Raw genomic sequence first — 17,449 nt, forward strand, 5'->3', positions numbered from 1 at the left:
CAAGGCTAAAAGCAGCTCATCAGTCTTCCACCCTCTAAAAGTCACAAATTCAGTCAATATCTCCAACAACTGACCTTTAATTCCCAGTGAGCCCTGAAACCCTGTGGGCCCTGACACACCTGGGTCCCCAGGTGGTCCTGAGGCTCCAGGGAGACAGTAGGTACCTTAAAAGATATACAGGAAGTCAGTGGGAGAAAAACAAGGGTGTTTTTTTGAGTGATTATTAAGAAAAAAAATCAACTGGGACAGTGACACATCCCATACCTGCTGTTAATATCTGCAGTCTGGCCCTGCAGGTACCTACAAGTGTACAACACTAAGAGACAGAAACACTGTTGTCTGGTACCTGGAACACCTTGCTGTCCTTTAGGTCCCCTGAATCCAGGGCGCCCTGGTTTTCCAGGTTCTCCAGGTGTGGGTTTCTCTGTAGAGATCTGACCTGGATCTCCTCTGACCCCCTTGCATCCTGGAACTCCCTTCTGACCTACAACTCCCCGCAGTCCTGAAGAAAACAACAAAAACTATCATACTACCTTAAACATGAGCAGAAAACATCCTTCTTACCACAGCACCGTTATGCTGCCTTTAATCAAGTTCATACCACCTTAAATCTAACCATAAAACAACACTCATATTGTCCTTAATCACTCTAGCTCAACTTTAAGATTCATTCAAGATTCAAGAGTCGAGGTCTTTATTGTCAGTACAACAGTATACGCAGTATACAGCGTACTGAAATGCCGTTTCACCCCTAGCCCCCCATGGTGCATTTATAAGAATATAAAAAATAAAAAATCTCCAAGAGATATAAAACTAGAAATGACAAGTGGATTGTGCAGTAGGTATTGAATACCAGGTTCAAGTTACGAGTCAGGGTATTGTAGTCAAGACAGCATGAAGACATGTGCAATACAGCATTATGTAGATGTGTTCAGTAACTGAAAGTAACAAAAAGCTGACTTCAGAGTCTTCATACCACCTTGAATCTCACCTTGTCATCATATCATAAAATAACCTCATCACAGCAACCTCATACTGCCTTACATCAGGCTGCTACCACCTTAAATCTGGCCTCATGAGTCTCAGACCACTTAACCAACTTCATCATCATTATACCCCCCAAAGTGGTATATAATGAACCAACATTGTAGTCTCATCCCATTTTTAATCTGACTACACAAACTTAATCTGACCTCATCGTCATTATACCATGTAACATCTTAAATAACTCTCTCATACGATTTTAAAGTTTAAAACCATTTGAATATTAGGTAGGAAGCACCAACTTCATCCACCCTCCGACCCAGACTCTCTAAGAAGCTACTTCGAGCTGCTCCTTTATCCACAAGAGGAGGAAGCTTTGCATATTTTGATTTGACAGAATTTTATGCCAGATGGTTTTTCTGATGATGATTTATACATTTCAGGAAAGATCTCTAAGACTCAGTGATAACAGATATCACCATCATATAAAGATGTTTCACTTGTGTCATCTCGCTGTGCTAAACAAATCGGAGAGATGTTTGCCAGCTCACATTGCTACAGAAACAGTAAAATATGCAGATACTTACCGAGTATTGATCTGCCAGGCAGTCCTGGGGCGCCAGGTATTCCCATCCGTCCTCTGTCTCCATTAAGGCCGTGCGGGCCGGGTGACCCGGGATCTCCAACTCGACCTAGAAGACATGAAGTAGTCATTGGACATCAGAGAAGAAGAATTGTAAAAGAGCTGATTGATTGGTGCATTGATCCATACCGGTGTACGTGATGTCTGCCACCCGGAGGACGCCTGGAGGCCCGGGATCTCCCCTTTTGCCCTGAGAACATACAGAACACGACAGCTTTATCTTTATTGAGGTCATTATGTTTCAAACATCAGTCGGTCATTTTGTTTACATGATACTAACCAGATAATCGGGTTCACAACTAGGGATGGGTACCGGTATCCGGTGCTATTATGGCACCAGTTCTGACATAAACAGTAGTAACCAGACCGAAAAGCAGCGCACATTTCGGTGTTTTATTTCGGTGCTTTTTTTTTTCCTGAGATGTGATACACTTTGGATTCTAGCCAATCATTTTACGTTTCCGAGGATAGTAGGCGGGACCAGGTACGTACGTTCTTTTAGAGCAGAGCTACAGATTAAAAATGCCCAAGGCGAAGCGGTCAAAAGTCTGGCTGTACTTCACAGCAAAAGATGCAAACTCAGCAGCCTGCAACAAGTGCTTTAAGCTGATACTGTGATACTGTCAAAGGAGGTAACACCTCAAATCTGATGAAACACCTGGCGACGCATAGCGGGTTTTTTTTAAAGCCGAGAAATGCGCCGTGTTTGATAGCTTGCTGCGAGACCTCACACCGAGCACATCTACTGCGGGTGTGGTGCCTGTTATCGGACCCGGAGTTAGCAACATCCCCAAAAACCCGAAGAGTAGAGTCCTGGCCCCTAGCCCTGTCAGCGTAGCAGAAATGATGAGGATGATGATGGCAGCAGCAGCCGTTCTTCTCTGCGTGAGTAGCTTCATGTTGTTCGTGTGTAATTAACGTTGAGTACCTAACCACATTATTACATTAATGCATGTAAGGTGAACTAGCAAACACCGTCGTAGTTACATGCGGCTGTCTTCTTGTTTGATGGCAGATACTCCCTTCACCCTGGCCAAAAAGGCTCAAGTGACCAAAGAAAAAGTGGAAAACAGCTAAACATGAGAGGTTTTTGGACACAGTTTTTTCCATTCTTTAAGCACTGCTTCCAGCCAAGAGTGAGACCATATATGCCCTATAGCTGCAGAAAAGGCTAACATTGTTATCTTGTTACAAAAAAACAGCTGAACATGAGAGGTTTTTGGACAAAGTTTGTGTTCTCCATTCTTTAAGCACCGGTTTGAGCACCGTTTAAGCACCAGCACCGTTTCAAAAGTACCGGTTTGGCACCGGTATCGGATAAAACCTAAACGATACCCATCCCTATTCACAACTTCTAGTGACAGAACATTTACGTGTATGAATGGGCGAAAGGTTTCAGTGCTCTCACGAATTGCGTGTCTGTTTTTTATTGATGATCTGGCTCTGCTGGCCAGGTGGTGACCATGCAGTGGGGAGGTTTGCAGCTGAGCGGTAGAGATCAGACGTCTGAGGTCATGGACAGAAAACTGCACAAAGTGTAGGACTTCAAGAATCTCAGAGTCTTTTTCATGAGTGGAGGAGAGATTGATGGATGAATTTCAGTGATGCAGACGCTGCACCTGTCTGTGGCGGTCGAAGATATCAGACTATCTTACTGGTCTTTTGTTTAACTTCCCCTGCTAGTTTTCCCCTCATTACCTTGTGCATACATTTTTCGGGTCTTCTCTTGCCCCTTTGTCGTGGTGTGCTACAATGCTCTGTGCTCCTTGTTCCCTGATTCCTAGTGTTTAGTTGGGATGGATGGGAATCTTTGCTTTTATCCAAAGTGACATAAAATATGTACAGGAAAGACTGACCTTAGGACCCTTTCGTCCAATCAGACCTGGGAGTCCTGAGCTTCCTTGGATTCCCTGAAAACACCAAAGAAAAACCAGACCTGATGATCTGAGGAACAGCACAACCGAAGACGATTATCAAACAGGAATCTTCTGCTTTGACCAACCTTAACTCCTTTGTTCCCACGGAGACCAGGTTGTCCAGGGAGTCCCTGAAACACAGTTTGCACAGTTCATTCAGCATCAATACCTCAAAGATCGATGACATCTCAAGTTTAATTAGAGTCTATAGTCTGATCAAAACTGCTTAATATTGATCGATAATGCGAGGGGAAATGACATCTTACCCTTGGTCCAGGAAGCCCCAAAATCCCCTTCTCCCCTTCCATCCCAGGTGGCCCATCCAGACCCTGAGACCACAATCCAATAAAAAATATCTGATCAGTAACAGTGCTACTAAAAATGATATTTGGAGATGTGGGACACAATAACCACGGCAGTTGAGTATCCTTCAAACATGAGATTACAGATGACAATTTTCAGGATGAGCGATAGTCCTGAACTATGTAAATCAGGAGAATCCTAACCTTCGAGTGAGCCTGGTGCCCAAGAATCCAACAACAAGGAGAACTTCAAGTTCCTAAATAAGATATTTAACCTACCGGCAGTCCGTCAATTCCACAGACTCCTTTAACTCCCCGGGAGCCCTGGAATATCCAAGCAGAATGCAACATTAGAGCCCCTAAATGGAAACCAGCATAAGAAAACCGACAGCAAAACCTCCCAACATTGGACTCCAAGAGATATTAGAAACCAACATTTGTACCAGGCATTAAAAACACTAGCTACTCGAATTTTACAATAAAACCTACATAGAACCAGTTTTTAAAAATAAAGGCTCCTACTTCCTGAGGTTTGAGGTCTACACAGGCTTCATGCAGAAAGCTTTGTGCTGTTAGCAACTCTGAATGTCACTATGCATCGAGCTGGCTAATTAGCTATAAAGTTTAACAGAAAACAGGAAGTCCCCTTAAATGTGTCATCTGATAGGCTGTAACAGAGTGAGGCTCCACCTACTTTGTCTCCTTTGATGTAGAGGTCTTCGGGAGGGTCAACATACTCAAACGGCCCTGGACGTCCCTGCAAACCCTGATCCCCCTGTGGACCACACAAACTGCTACAGTACTGGCACTGCACATACTACACAGTACTGATGTGTTGCTCTTGCTGCTGTATTGCTGCAGCAATTGTCAGTGGTGAAGTACTATTTATACAGTTTGTAGTGAAATGAAAACAGAAGGTAAACCAGTCAAACAGAAGAATGTGGCAAAACAGAGCTCTGCCCGAAACAAGTTGTCAAATGTGACTTTTGCACAGCGCTATTGCCTCGGGCAACAGGCTCTTCACGTGCTGCTGATTCAGTTTAAAGAAATGCCGCTGAGGAAGGGGCGTGGTTGTACCTCGTCTCCTTTCTGTCCAGGTAGAGATCGACCTCTTTCCCCCTGAAATGCACAAACAACAAATTCTGAAATAAAAGGTCAGAAAACGCAGTCTTTCAAAGTACTCTGATGCTAATCACAATACTATACTCTACTACGTGTATATTACTTACGGGTGAACCTCGAGAACCCGGGCTTCCAGGTACACCCTGCACAGAGAGCAAAGATTTCATTATTGCAATTAGACAGCAGACAGCAGCACTTAGTTTGCTGCCCTCAATCAACGTGACCCTGATCAAGACTTTAGATCGGGAAAATAATTCTTTGATTCTCAGCTGAATTTTTAAGTTTGCCTACTAACAAAAAATAATGAACAGTGTCCAACTTTTAGGGTAGCTTAATTTTAATGGAGAGAGACATAATGTAAAGCCAAAAACACAGAAAAAAAACACATTACAAAAAAGTTATAAATTGAACTGAAGTTTTTGAGCCCCTACAACACCCAGTCTGGCTCCCATACAGGCAGCTGAGACGCATTTTCTCTAAACACCGGGTCTCTGTGGCTTTTAAACCCCAAAACATGCTGCGCCAAAAACTGGTCCACCCCAAGGATCGGGTCCCCCGACACAAACAGAGTAACATAGTGTACGCTGTTAAGTGCCAGGAGGATTGCCAGGATTTATACATCGGGGAAACCAAACAACCTCTAGCGAAGCGGATGGCACAACACAGAAGAGCAACCTCATCAGGCAGGACTCTGCAGTCTATTTACACCTACAGGCCAGTGGACACTCTTTCAACGATGAGGATGTACACATCCTGGACAGGGAGGAACGCTGGTTTGAGCGCGGAGTCAAGGAGGCCATTTACGTGAAAAGGGAAAGACCATCTCTGAATCGAGGAGGGGGCCTAAGGGTACATCTGTCACCGTCTTACAATGCTGTGATTGCAGCCATTCCCCAACTCTCTGTGAATGGTACTCATGGCCGTTGATGACAATTTGCATATTAATGATCAAGGAAGTGACCTGCTCGCCCAGTGTTCATTCAGTGGATTTACTCACCTGGATGATCGAGCATGCATCAAGACTCCCATACAGGGTATATAGGGGCGACCGTGGCTCAGGGGTTGGGAAGCTCATCTTGTAACCGGAAGGTTGCCAGTTCGATCCCCTGCTCTGTCTGTCTCGGTCGTTGTGTCCTTGGGCAAGACACTTCACCTACTGCCTACTGGTGTTGGCCAGAGGGGCCGATGGCGTGATATGGCAGCCTCGCTTCTGTCAGTCTGCCCCAGGGTCTGCTCCACCAGTGTGTGAATGAATAGTGGAATTGTAAAGCGCTTTGAGGGTCTCGCTATATAAATGCAGTCCATTATTATTATAGATGCAGCTTCATATCTGTGCCAGCATTCTTGTCTGTTTCTGGCTTCAAAAGTCCAACGTGGAACAGTAGAAACCCGAGACCAGGTCCCTTTAACTGTCCTCAACTTAAACACGTGACACAACACCAGATTACTTTCTCCAAGCAGTAAATATTAATACTGGTGACTCACGTCTTGGCCTTTCGGTCCTGGAGAACCCGTTGCTCCCTTCGATCCCGAGAAGCCCTGCTCACCCTGCGGTCAGACAGACAGAAACCTGAAGGAGGACCACTACGACTACTTCCTCCCTATAAGCCCGCTGGCTTGTGTGTCACATGACAGTTTGTTTACTCACCTGCAGACCAGGACATCCACTGGGCCCAGCATCTCCCTGTCAGACAGAAATGCTGTGATTAATAAGCCAAATCCTGATCCTAACCTGCAGCAGTACAAGTGTACTTACAGTCACTCCAGGGTAACGTATGAAGTACACCGCCTGATCTCCTGGATATCCTTTCGGTCCTGGAAAACCCTGAAGAATTAAACACCACAGCGATCGTCAAATACTACTGTACTACATATACTGCAGTACACTGAACTATCCATACAGAGGCTCAAAGCAGTGTAAGACTAGAAAACCTCATCCTTACTCCGTCAGGACTCTTTCACCATCAGGCAGTTAAAATCAAGAGTTCTAAAATCTGGATTCTGGAAAACTGAATGTTTCTCCAGCTCTGATTATTTTTACTGTGGCCTTTCTTGATCTCCATAGTGAAGTGTTTGCTATCAGTGTTACTGTCATTTCTGACCAGTTCTCCGTCACGTCCTTGTTCTCCCGGAAGGCCAGCTTTCCCCTTGTCTCCTCTAGTTCCATTACATCCATCCAGACCTGGACGTCCTGGACCTCCAGCAGGTCCCGGGTGTCCCTGGACACATAAACACAACCAGATGCTGATAGCAGGACATCACTAGGTCACAGCTGACTGAGCTAAGAGGCTGAGAGGGGCGGGGCTTCTTACCGGAACTCCATCCAAACCTGGAAAACCAGGAACACCAAGAGATCCCTGAAACCACAAACAACAAGCAGACAGTTAAACTGTTCTCCACACAGTTCCCCGGAAATATTAGGGGTTAGATACCATGTGAGGCCTAACAGAGCTCCGATTGGTCAGACAACAAAAACAGTATCTCGTCTTCAGACGGGTGTACTACAAAGCAAACTATGTTTTCAGAGTTTTCAGCGTTGCGCAGATGGTCTATGTCTAAAGTTCCTCTGGTGTTGTCTCTGAGTGGAGTAGAAGGTGCTCAGCTGACCCATTTTGTGAGTCAAATGCCTGAAGCAGAGTGCTGCTAAAACAGAAAGCCTGACCCTGTTAAACCTGCGTTGCAGTACACCCCTGAGGGCAGAAAACATAAAGTTCTGGGAACAGCAGAACCATGTTCCTTCACCATATGTCCTTTCAGGCCTGCAGCTCCTGTTGGCCCCTCATCTCCTCTCTGGCCTTTCTCTCCTGGAGGCCCCTGAGGACCCGGGAAGCCCATGGGTCCGTTAGGGCCCTGCAGACCCAGAGAACCAGGAGCACCCTGCAGGACACAAAGAAACCTGTTAATCCTTTAAAAACTGATAAAAATGAATAAATCTTAATAGAAAACATGAACAACCTCAGGTTCCATCGAGAGCTCTATTAGGCCGCCTGATCCCGAGGCTCTCTGTCACTACAATGGACAACCAGGACCAGTTCTGTTTACATTATACATGCTTCCCTTAGGCAGCATCATTAGAAGACAGAGCATAAATTTTCACTGCTATGCAGATGACACGCAGCTCTATCTGTCCATGAAGCCAGGTATCACACACCAGTGAGTTAAACTGCAGGAATGTCTTAAAGACATAAAGACCTGGATGGCCGCTAACTTTCTGCTTCTTAATTCAGATCAAACTGAGGTTATTGTACTCGACCCTGAAAATCTTAGAAATATGGTATCTAAGCAGATTCTTACTCTGGATGGCATTACCTTGGCCTCCAGTAACACTGTGAGGAACCTTGGAGTCATTTTTGACCAGGACATGTCCTTCAACGCACATATTAAACAAATATGTAAGACTGCTTTCTTCCATTTGTGCAACATCTCTAAAGTTAGAAATATCCTGTCTCAGAGTGACGCTGAAAAACTAGTTCATGCATTTATTACTTCCAGGCTGGACTACTGTAATTCTTTATTATCAGGATGTCCTAAAAACTCGCTGAAAAACCTTCAGCTGATCCAAAATGCTGCAGCAAGAGTCCTGACAGGGACTAGAAAGAGAGAGCAGATTTCTCCTGTTTTGGCTTCCCTTCATTGGCTTCCTGTTAAATCCAGAATTCAAAATCCTGCTCCTCACATACAAGGTCTTAAATAATCAGGCCCCATCTTATCTTAATCCTGATCACTCGACAAACTCAAAGCCGACAAACAAACTAAGAGAATTCAACAGTCTGCTCGAATCTGGACTTTTGAAACTGTAAATCATTCTTTGTCATATTACTTTTTAGTTTCTCATTAAATACACCGTCACATTAACAAGCTGACTCACAAAGAATGGCTCATGGTGTAAAGCGTCACCTGTCAGAAAGTATAAGAACATATTAAACATGCGGGAACATAACTGAACCTGAGACAGAAGACTCTGCAAAACCTTTAAAAACTTTGTTAATCACGGCACTGAGGCAGAGCGGGTGGACTTCATATGGTTTAATCCAGATGTTGGTGCATTCGAGTCCCAGATGTGTAATGCTGTTATCTGACCATTCGAGGGCGGTGTGGCACCAGAACAGTGACACCCGACACACACTGCCACGTTTGAACTGCTTATTATAGAAGATTCAGAAATGAGTGTGCCAAAAGCACAGTACTGTCCACACCCACATCCACACATCTGCACACTGATAAGTCAAAGGTCAGATTTACAGCATAAACTCAGCCCTTTGTGGTTTAAACTGAGTAAAGCAGAGAGCGTTCCAGGATCAAGGGAATGGCGCGTACCTTGAGCGACAGGTGCCGTCTTGTCGCGTTCAGCGCTCATGTGCTCACTTTGTGTACACTTGGTTTTTAAGCCTGTTGTTAAGCTGAGTGATGGTGACCCTCAGTGCGGTTTCACTTTAACGTTCTGCTCCATTTCCAGAGCCGTTTTTTAAATCTCTGGACTTGGAAGTGGAGCTTTGATGCCTCAGATAATCATATTAGGGATTAGATTATTTCCTTTAGATGATATCGCAAATACAAGAGTAGGAAACATGGAGTGTTACTAGCAGACCGAGGTTTTCGCTCACAGGGACGACTGTACACGTCTGAGCTCATTATTAGAAACGCACTTAATATGAAGATGCACCTCTGGACCAGGAGATATATGACAGCAAGTAAGGAAAACTAGATCCACTTTAACTACAAGGCTCCATTTGCTGTTTGGGCCACATGATGAAAACAGAAACTAAACCAAATCAATGCTTTTCTGAAACTAGGTCATTCATTCAGAGGTGTGCAGTTTCTGGCTGAGGAAACATGAATATCTGCGAGGTAATGAGGCCTTACGAGAGCAAAACAAGCATAAAAGCCAAGAAGAACACAAGGTGAGCATGTACAGACCGAGTCACCTGGGCAGGTGAGGAGAAGGAGGTCAGTGTGTTTATCGCATGATCTGGCTGCAAAGCTTCATCACAGTAATGTAACTGTAGTGGGTGAGACTGTGTGTAACACCTGATCCAGGTGTTACACACAGTCTCTGTTGCAACAGTGACCAAAACCAGAGTGTTTTGGTCACTGTTGCAACATAAGCTGTGGAGACACCTGGATCAGGTGTCTCCACAGCTTATGTTGCAACAGTGACCAGAGTGTTTTTGTAATGACTGTAATGATTCACGTGGAATAAAAGGCTGTGATCTGCACACATTATAAAGCATGTTTGTCCCATTTTTACCTGATGTACAAATAAAGTTTGATGTCTTGACTAAACTCGCCTGTATCCAGTTTCCCAGTGTTAGTCAGAGCTCTCTGGTTGTCTCCAACATCGAGATGTTTATGATCCCTGATGTTATCTGATCATTAATCACTGATCAGATACACCGATACAAACTTATTGATACATCTGTGTTTATAATCAAAACCGATCGGTTTGGGTGAATCCGTCGATCCTGTGTCTGTGAGTGTGTGTGTGTCCATGAGTGTGTGTGATGAGATGTGACAGCTGTGATCTCTGTTAGTCCTCTCTCCATCCTCCTTTCTCTTAAACCGCTCAGCGTGAAATCACTGAGACAGACGCCTTCCACAATCCTCTCTGCCTGTCTACTGCCCCCAGCTGTACAAACACACACACACACACAAACACACACACACGCAGGAGGTCAGTGTGAAGCTGGACGACAGTCTGACAGATACATCTTGTTCTTATTGCTGTTGTTAACTTGATCAGCTGATTGTCATGTGATGTTACATCAGCGGTGTGATTGGCCCCTGATAACGTACAAACAGCCTGAGTCCTGACAACCACGAGCTCTAACAGCAGTTACAGCACAACGCCATCCCGTGCTGGGATAACTGACCTGTGGGGACATGCTCCCTGTTGGGAATAAAGGTCCTTATAATCAGAATCATTGAAATTTAGGGTGAAAATTCAGGTTCAAGGTTCAGTTAAGTGCAAAGAAATTCATGCAAGTCCTCTGAAGTGATGAAAACATGCATGTGTGTGAGTAATCTGCTGAGTCAGTTTAAGGTAAACAGCTGATAATTTAACAGCAGCACTCCTCAAACGACTCCTCATTTCACTGTGTGTGTGTGTGTGTGTGTGTGTGTGTGTCTGAGCTGCCACTGAAGGAGTCTGAGGTTTGTTGACACTGAAGAGTGTGCAGCTGCGCTGTGGTTTGCTGCTGTTCGTGTGTGTTACAGTTAGTGGGCGGAGTCTCACCTTGCTCCCTTGGCTGGGAACACTGACAGGTGGAGCAGTCCCGCCCACCACATGGTTCAGACAAGTCACCCTGGAAACAAGAGAACAATATTACATGACATCACCATGACATCACTGTATCATAATAACACGTCATTGCAGCTCAGCTGACACCAGCACTCAGAGCTGTGACATCACGTCTGAGGTCACAGGCCTTTGCTTTGAAACATGAAGCAAAGGACTCGTTTTTCTGTCGCAGCATCTCTCTCGACATAGTCTGAGAACCTCTGAGCTCCCGTGCTGGTATATCATTGGAGTGGCAGTAAAGACCAACAAAGACCAGCACTCGTGTTATGCTGACCGCGTCACGCACCGGGTTACACGAGTCGAGAGGTGAGCCGAAGAGGCATCAAAACAAAAGGAAGGCTGCAGTTAAGGTCTGTATTTTGGGGCCATCCTGGGTGTTTTGTGTCTGTTGTCTGATGAAGCCAAAGGGCGGAACTTACAAGACTCGCATCCTCGCTTGCAACTCCTTACTTCCATGCTTAGCTCAGTTTTCCAGGACCCTTACCTTTCCAAGCCTTTACAGATTCCAGTGTGTAAAAGAGCAACTAGGCAACTAGCCTTTGGAGTTCCTGTCTCTGCGGTCAGCTGTGTGCCCCATCAAACTGAACATCTTCAGCTTGTGGTCTCGAGTTTCACATTTTCTCTGCTCTACTCCGTCTTCTTGGCTTAAACACAGAAGCCACACATCAGGACTATGATGCTGTTAACTGCGAGCTAGCTGAGGAGTGGAGGCGCTGGTTACAGGAGGACGCCTTCATAACCTGGACAGCTCATAAAAACCTATCCTCCTACCTCCAATCAGCTGAAAAGTTCAACTCCCAACAGGCAACAGGCAATTATTTTCTGCTAGGTTCAATTTCATCATCACCTACCGCCCTGATTCCTGAAATATAAAACCCGATGCTCTGTATCTACAGTTCCCTCTCGAAGAAAATCTGCCCACTGTAGAACCGAATCTTAGTGCCATCGTGAGCATTGAACACTCAACAGAATGAAGCTGACCCAGGTAGCCCCGGTACGACTCCCAGGGAGTGCCCCCCTGCTCAGGCCCTGTGTTGAAATACTCACAGTGGAACTTACCCGAGTTCAAGTTTTGCTTGAATAAATAAAGAGTTAAACTGACATTGGTCAACTGGGTCTAAGTCAATAACATAGTATTTGTTAGAATGAAAGGACTCAAATGACATCAACCTGATGTGTGTTTTTAGACTTGGTAAAGGTTCTGTCTATTGATGCTCAGACCGCAGCACTGTTTTTATTTCTGTTCAGACAGTGAGAATGTAAACAGAAGTCAGACAGAAAGACAAGCATCTCAGATTCCAGGAAGCAGACAGCTGACTGTGTGTGTGTGTGTGTGTGTTATCAGATCACGTCAGTGACAATCACGCTCCAATTTTCCTGACCGATTCTTTCAATGAGTACAGATGTTCAGATGTCCAGATGGATATGACAGAAAAGTGAGATTTAAACTCTAAACAGCCAGAGGCACGTGTTCCAGTGCATTACAGACACAACCTTTGTGCTCACAGTTAGACGTGTAAATAAACGTGTAACCTCTGTGATAAAACTATTGAAGCAGTACAAGTGCACCTATAAAAATAATCACACCTGATCTTCATTGATCTTAATGAATCGCTCTGTGACCAGCCTGTCTGGTTGTCGCACTTTTTATTAAACTACATGGTTGAAGTTGAGCTCAAATTCAAACAAACAAGTTTTGCACACAAACAAAACTATCTGACTGCAGAGCAGCAATATGAACTTTGAGCAATGGGAACACAACCTCTGGCAAACCAGTCTCAGGTAGATTCAGTTTCACAGCACAGTCAGGTCTATTTAGCCAGCTACATGATTGTTTAGGTCATTTTGCCTCAGTACACCTACACAGGAACTGTAATCAGAAACATGCAGACTTTCACACTCAATTCAAAAGGTCTGAAAAAATAAGTATTGCAATATTATTTTAGGAGCTGCAGCCATTTATACACAGCTCCCCATTCAAAGGCTCAAAAGTAATCGAGTAGTATCATGGACACAGGATGATGATCATTCCCTCATTAATCCATAGAAAATGAATTCAGTTCAATTTATTTATTTATGTGGCACCAAATCACAACAACAGTTGCTTCAAGGTGCTTTATACTGTAAGGTAGACCCTACAAGAAACAAGAAAACAAAACATCCAATATTGTTTGATTCATGTGTTTAACTTGACTGCAGCACTTTATATGAGTTCCACAGAGAAGTTGATGCTAACAAGAAGCCATAAAAATGTTAGCAGTGGCAAATCTACAATCTGCTCCATTCTTTAAAAAAAAAAAGCATCACCCTGCAGGTTTGTCAGAAAATGATTTAAGCTGTGATTTTGTCTCACAGAAAGCTGCTCACAGCTGGCAGAGGTTTAGAAAGTCTTGCGTCAGCTTATTTGAGTATCAGATGAAGATGTGTTAAAAATGTATCAGCCAATAAGACACCCGATTCTACATTTACTCAGCAAACTCAACGGAGCCTCCAACCCAAAGCAGCCACACAACACCAGCAACAACAAAACTCCGGGTTCATCTCAGCACACTGTGGCTTCAGAGGCATGGATTTCACAGCCTGCGCCCTGAGGTTTAAAGCACGATGGCTGGGGAATGGTGAGAACGGTGGGATGACAATATCGACCTTGGACCCCACCCCACCTTAGACGGACGTCAGTCTAATTAATGCATTTACGTCAATAAACTTTAGAAACACATTTTTTCCTTAATAAACTTTAATTCCACTCAAAATAGACTGCTGGAATTGCAGGACCACGGACAGCGACTGAGGATTTCACGGTGATTGGTGCTCCAACAGGTGAGTGGGGATGTGGTGCTGCCCTAAGAGTCAGAATCCTGGAAGGACAGCCATGTGACGCCTCACTGACAGGCCCTCATACCAGACTCTTAAATACATGTGTTTGTCAGTAATGATCCAAGTTACTTTCAGTCTTACTGGTAACTGACACGAACGACTGCTGAAGAGTTTGAGTTGGTCATTCACAGAATTACTGTTATTATTGAAGGTTACATGTGCTCTTAAAGCTCAGACTGACAGTCTCTGTGCTTGTTTGAGAAAAAAGGGTTGATGCTATTGGCTCTATGATTGGCGATTCTTGGACTTGACCAATAGCTGTTCTTCTACACCTATGCACAGTGTAGCAGAAACCCTCATGTAGTGCCGATGTGCATAAATCCACTCATGTAAGCTACTTCGTTGTAATATATAACAGATATTAGGGAACATGTACAGAAGGTCGGTGAAAACAATCTGTACATGTTTCAAGAATATTAATATGTTTCAATATTCATAAATACTGTTTATGTACATGTGTTCAGTAAAATAACATAGTAGCTGTGATGTTGTAACTTGGTCCTGCTTTAAATAATTTTTTTTGTATTTGGGCTTTTTATGGTCCTCGCTGTCCTGTAGTTACAACGCAAGCGGTCAACTGGGAATTGAACGGTGCAGTTTGCTTTTCTGTTTCTAATTTGTGATTTTTATTGCCAGGATGAACACAACCAGAACATAATAAGACTGAAAGGGACCTCATCACAAACAATACGCATACACCAAATAGACTGAATAATACTTCTGTCCACTGCTACCTTAACTAACGCTGCGACCTTTTGGATTTCTTCCTTAACAAAATGAACACAGTTCGATCTCATACCATTCAGTCAAATCGCCTTCAGGTAGTTTCATACCCAGCTGTCTGATTTGATTTCACCCCACTGTCCTTATATGGCATCACTCTTTGAAAAAGCCTTGAATGTTGAGTTTTCTTCATTTATGAAAACCAGTGACACAAATCAGTGCACAGCGCAGGTCATAAAGACGAAAAGACCCAGATGTCCTGTTTTCTGTCCTACAGACAGAACAGACGTTACCATCCTGGACACGTTGGATGGCACAGGCTTGAGCCATTTTTGACCCAGTATTTAAACTCTGACATGCTTTCATTCATCTTCTTCTAGATGCTGCCTTCAGAGGTCACCATGTCCCAGAATCCTCCTCTGTCACACCAACCTTCTTCACCACATCCATCAATCTTCTCTGTGCTTGTCCTCTTTTCCTCCTGCCTGGCAGGTCCATCGTATCCACTCTCCCTCCTCTGCACATGTGCAAACCATCTCAGGCTCTCTGACTCCCCCTTGATGGACCCAGTGAACATCTGAACAGCTTCAGCTCTGTAACTCCCAGCTCAGTCCCTTGCTTGACCCTCTGCTCCTTCGTCTTTGCCTCTCCTTCTGTCTCCGTCTCATTCAGACACATGTATTCTGTCTTCTTTCGTTCCTCTTCTCTGCTGGATCTCCACCTGCTCTCTGCTCTCACTACAGATCACAGTGTCATCTGCAAACATCAGTCACGGATTCTGAACTTACTGGTCGACCCATCTGTCCCTCTTACCGCACGCCTCACCTCTGTCTCTCTGTCCTCATACTGCACCACCCTCACATACTTCCTAATGCAGTAGCACAGTTCCTCTCTCAGCAACCAATCATCTGCTTCTCTGATCTTTCTCTGATCCACAAAGACACGGTGACACTCCTTCAGTTCGCAGCAGATGCCCCGCCCCTCCTGAGCCTGGTTCTGCGGAGGTTTCTTCTGTTAAAAGGGAGTTTTCCTTCCCACTGTCGCCAAAGTGCTTGCTCATAGGGGTCATATGATTGTTGGTTTATCTGTATATGTATTATTGTAGGGTCGACCTTACAGTATAAAGCACCTTGAGGCGACTGTTGTGATTTGGCGCTGTGTAAGTAAACATACTGCCCTCCTGCATGTCTCTCCTTAACATCAACCTACACAACAGCTTTCATCAGCCCTGTTCACCTGTCCATTGAAATCAACCACCACTTTGACCAACTTCCTCCCAATGTCTCTTTGTCTTCTACCTGATCTCCAACCTGTAGGGCATACACACTGATGACATCCAGCATCGACCCTTCAATTCACAGCTTCAAACCCACGATTCTGTCTGACACTTTCTCCACGACACTATTCGCTGTGGGATCAATAAAGTGTCTGTCTATTCACAGACTCTTCCTGTCCTCCTGTGCAATCCCATGTAGAAATCCTACAAACACCCCGATGTTTAATTGCACCTCGTACTGAAAGATAAACCTAAATGTACTGATGTAGCTATGCTCTGAGGGGTCATCAGGCAGAACAGTAGGACCTGATCCAGGATGTTCCTCTACACACATCCCACACCGAGTTCCTGTTGATGTAGTGAGTGTGTTTTTTTTCCTCTGTGGGCCCCAGACAGCGAGTTTCTCAGCAGGCAGCAGTGTTTGTGTTAGCAGCCGCATTCCTGCAGCGTTGTGTAAACGAGGTTATCAGTGAGGCGTGGCTATCAGCAGGATGTGACTGCTATCACTTTATCTGCTGTCAGGACTTTGTTCTGAACGTCTCCCAAACCATCATCCTTCCATCCACCTCCATTTATGCTGCACTATCACTACTTACGCTGTCATGACTCCCTGCACTCACATCACCTCTTCATCAGCACTCCGACTGTACTCAAACCAGCTTCCAGCATCTTCCATTAATCACCATCCCTCCATCTGGGTGCCGAGATGAAGGGACTGACTGGCTGACCAGAAATCCCGGCCGCTGATTGGCCAGCGCCGCTGCTGTCCCAGACAGACTGAACTGGTGACCTCAACGTGACAGGCAGGGTAAAAAAAACAGTCTCCATCTCTACAACATCTGAGGATCCAGGTCTGATCCCTGAGGACTCCAGAGGACCTGAACAATCAGACCCTGAGCTCCTGAATTTAGTCCAGTGTCGTTTACATACAGATGAGGACAAAATATTATGAAATTTAATGTTTGTCACTTACTGTTTTCTAACAGTCAGGAATTTTTAAACGTAGCATTTCTAAACATGCTTGTTTCCTGTTTCTATTTGCATACAATCACAGAAGTATGAACACAAAGTTTAAGAAATTCAAAGAGAGCCACACGGTACAAAACAACTTCAGACTGATGTGCACACAACTGTGCCGTCAACGACCACAACAGACGTCGCTCCAGGTGAAGAACGACGTCCAGAAAACCAAAGAGAACGTCACTGAGCCCTGACTTCAATCCCACTGAAAATCTGTGTGGTGACTGAAGACCGAGGTCTATGCCAGAAAACCATCGAGTCTGGAGAGCTGCTAAAAACAATTAGCTG

At 44.7% G+C, this 17,449-nt stretch overlaps 1 protein-coding gene across 3 annotated transcripts in view; it reads right to left on the minus strand.

Moving 5' to 3' along the window:
* col4a4 (collagen, type IV, alpha 4) overlaps window positions 1–7,947 on the minus strand; it is a 29,971-nt gene extending 22,024 nt beyond the window's left edge. Inside the window, exons 1-17 of one of the 3 annotated variants that reach the window (XM_019356207.2) lie at window positions 7,710–7,942; window positions 7,280–7,324; window positions 7,070–7,186; window positions 6,724–6,792; window positions 6,616–6,651; window positions 6,453–6,515; window positions 5,075–5,110; window positions 4,923–4,964; window positions 4,540–4,620; window positions 4,125–4,169; window positions 3,810–3,872; window positions 3,630–3,674; window positions 3,484–3,537; window positions 1,757–1,817; window positions 1,572–1,676; window positions 347–502; window positions 75–164 (exon numbers count right to left, since the gene is read on the minus strand). In XM_019356207.2, the coding sequence (XP_019211752.1) occupies window positions 75–164; window positions 347–502; window positions 1,572–1,676; window positions 1,757–1,817; window positions 3,484–3,537; window positions 3,630–3,674; window positions 3,810–3,872; window positions 4,125–4,169; window positions 4,540–4,620; window positions 4,923–4,964; window positions 5,075–5,110; window positions 6,453–6,515; window positions 6,616–6,651; window positions 6,724–6,792; window positions 7,070–7,186; window positions 7,280–7,324; window positions 7,710–7,802 (1,201 nt within the window). In that variant the 5' untranslated portion in view covers window positions 7,803–7,942. Of the gene's footprint in view, window positions 1–74; window positions 165–346; window positions 503–1,571; window positions 1,677–1,756; window positions 1,818–3,483; window positions 3,538–3,629; window positions 3,675–3,809; window positions 3,873–4,124; window positions 4,170–4,367; window positions 4,460–4,539; window positions 4,621–4,922; window positions 4,965–5,074; window positions 5,111–6,452; window positions 6,516–6,615; window positions 6,652–6,723; window positions 6,793–7,069; window positions 7,187–7,279; window positions 7,325–7,709 lie in introns of those variants that run through there. The other 2 variants (XM_019356208.2, XM_025897855.1) reach the window with 2 other exon arrangements.
* Between the last annotated feature and the right edge of the window lie 9,502 nt (window positions 7,948–17,449).

The sequence above is a fragment of the Oreochromis niloticus genome, linkage group LG14 (assembly GCF_001858045.2).
Source record: "Oreochromis niloticus isolate F11D_XX linkage group LG14, O_niloticus_UMD_NMBU, whole genome shotgun sequence".
NCBI lineage: Eukaryota > Metazoa > Chordata > Actinopteri > Cichliformes > Cichlidae > Oreochromis > Oreochromis niloticus.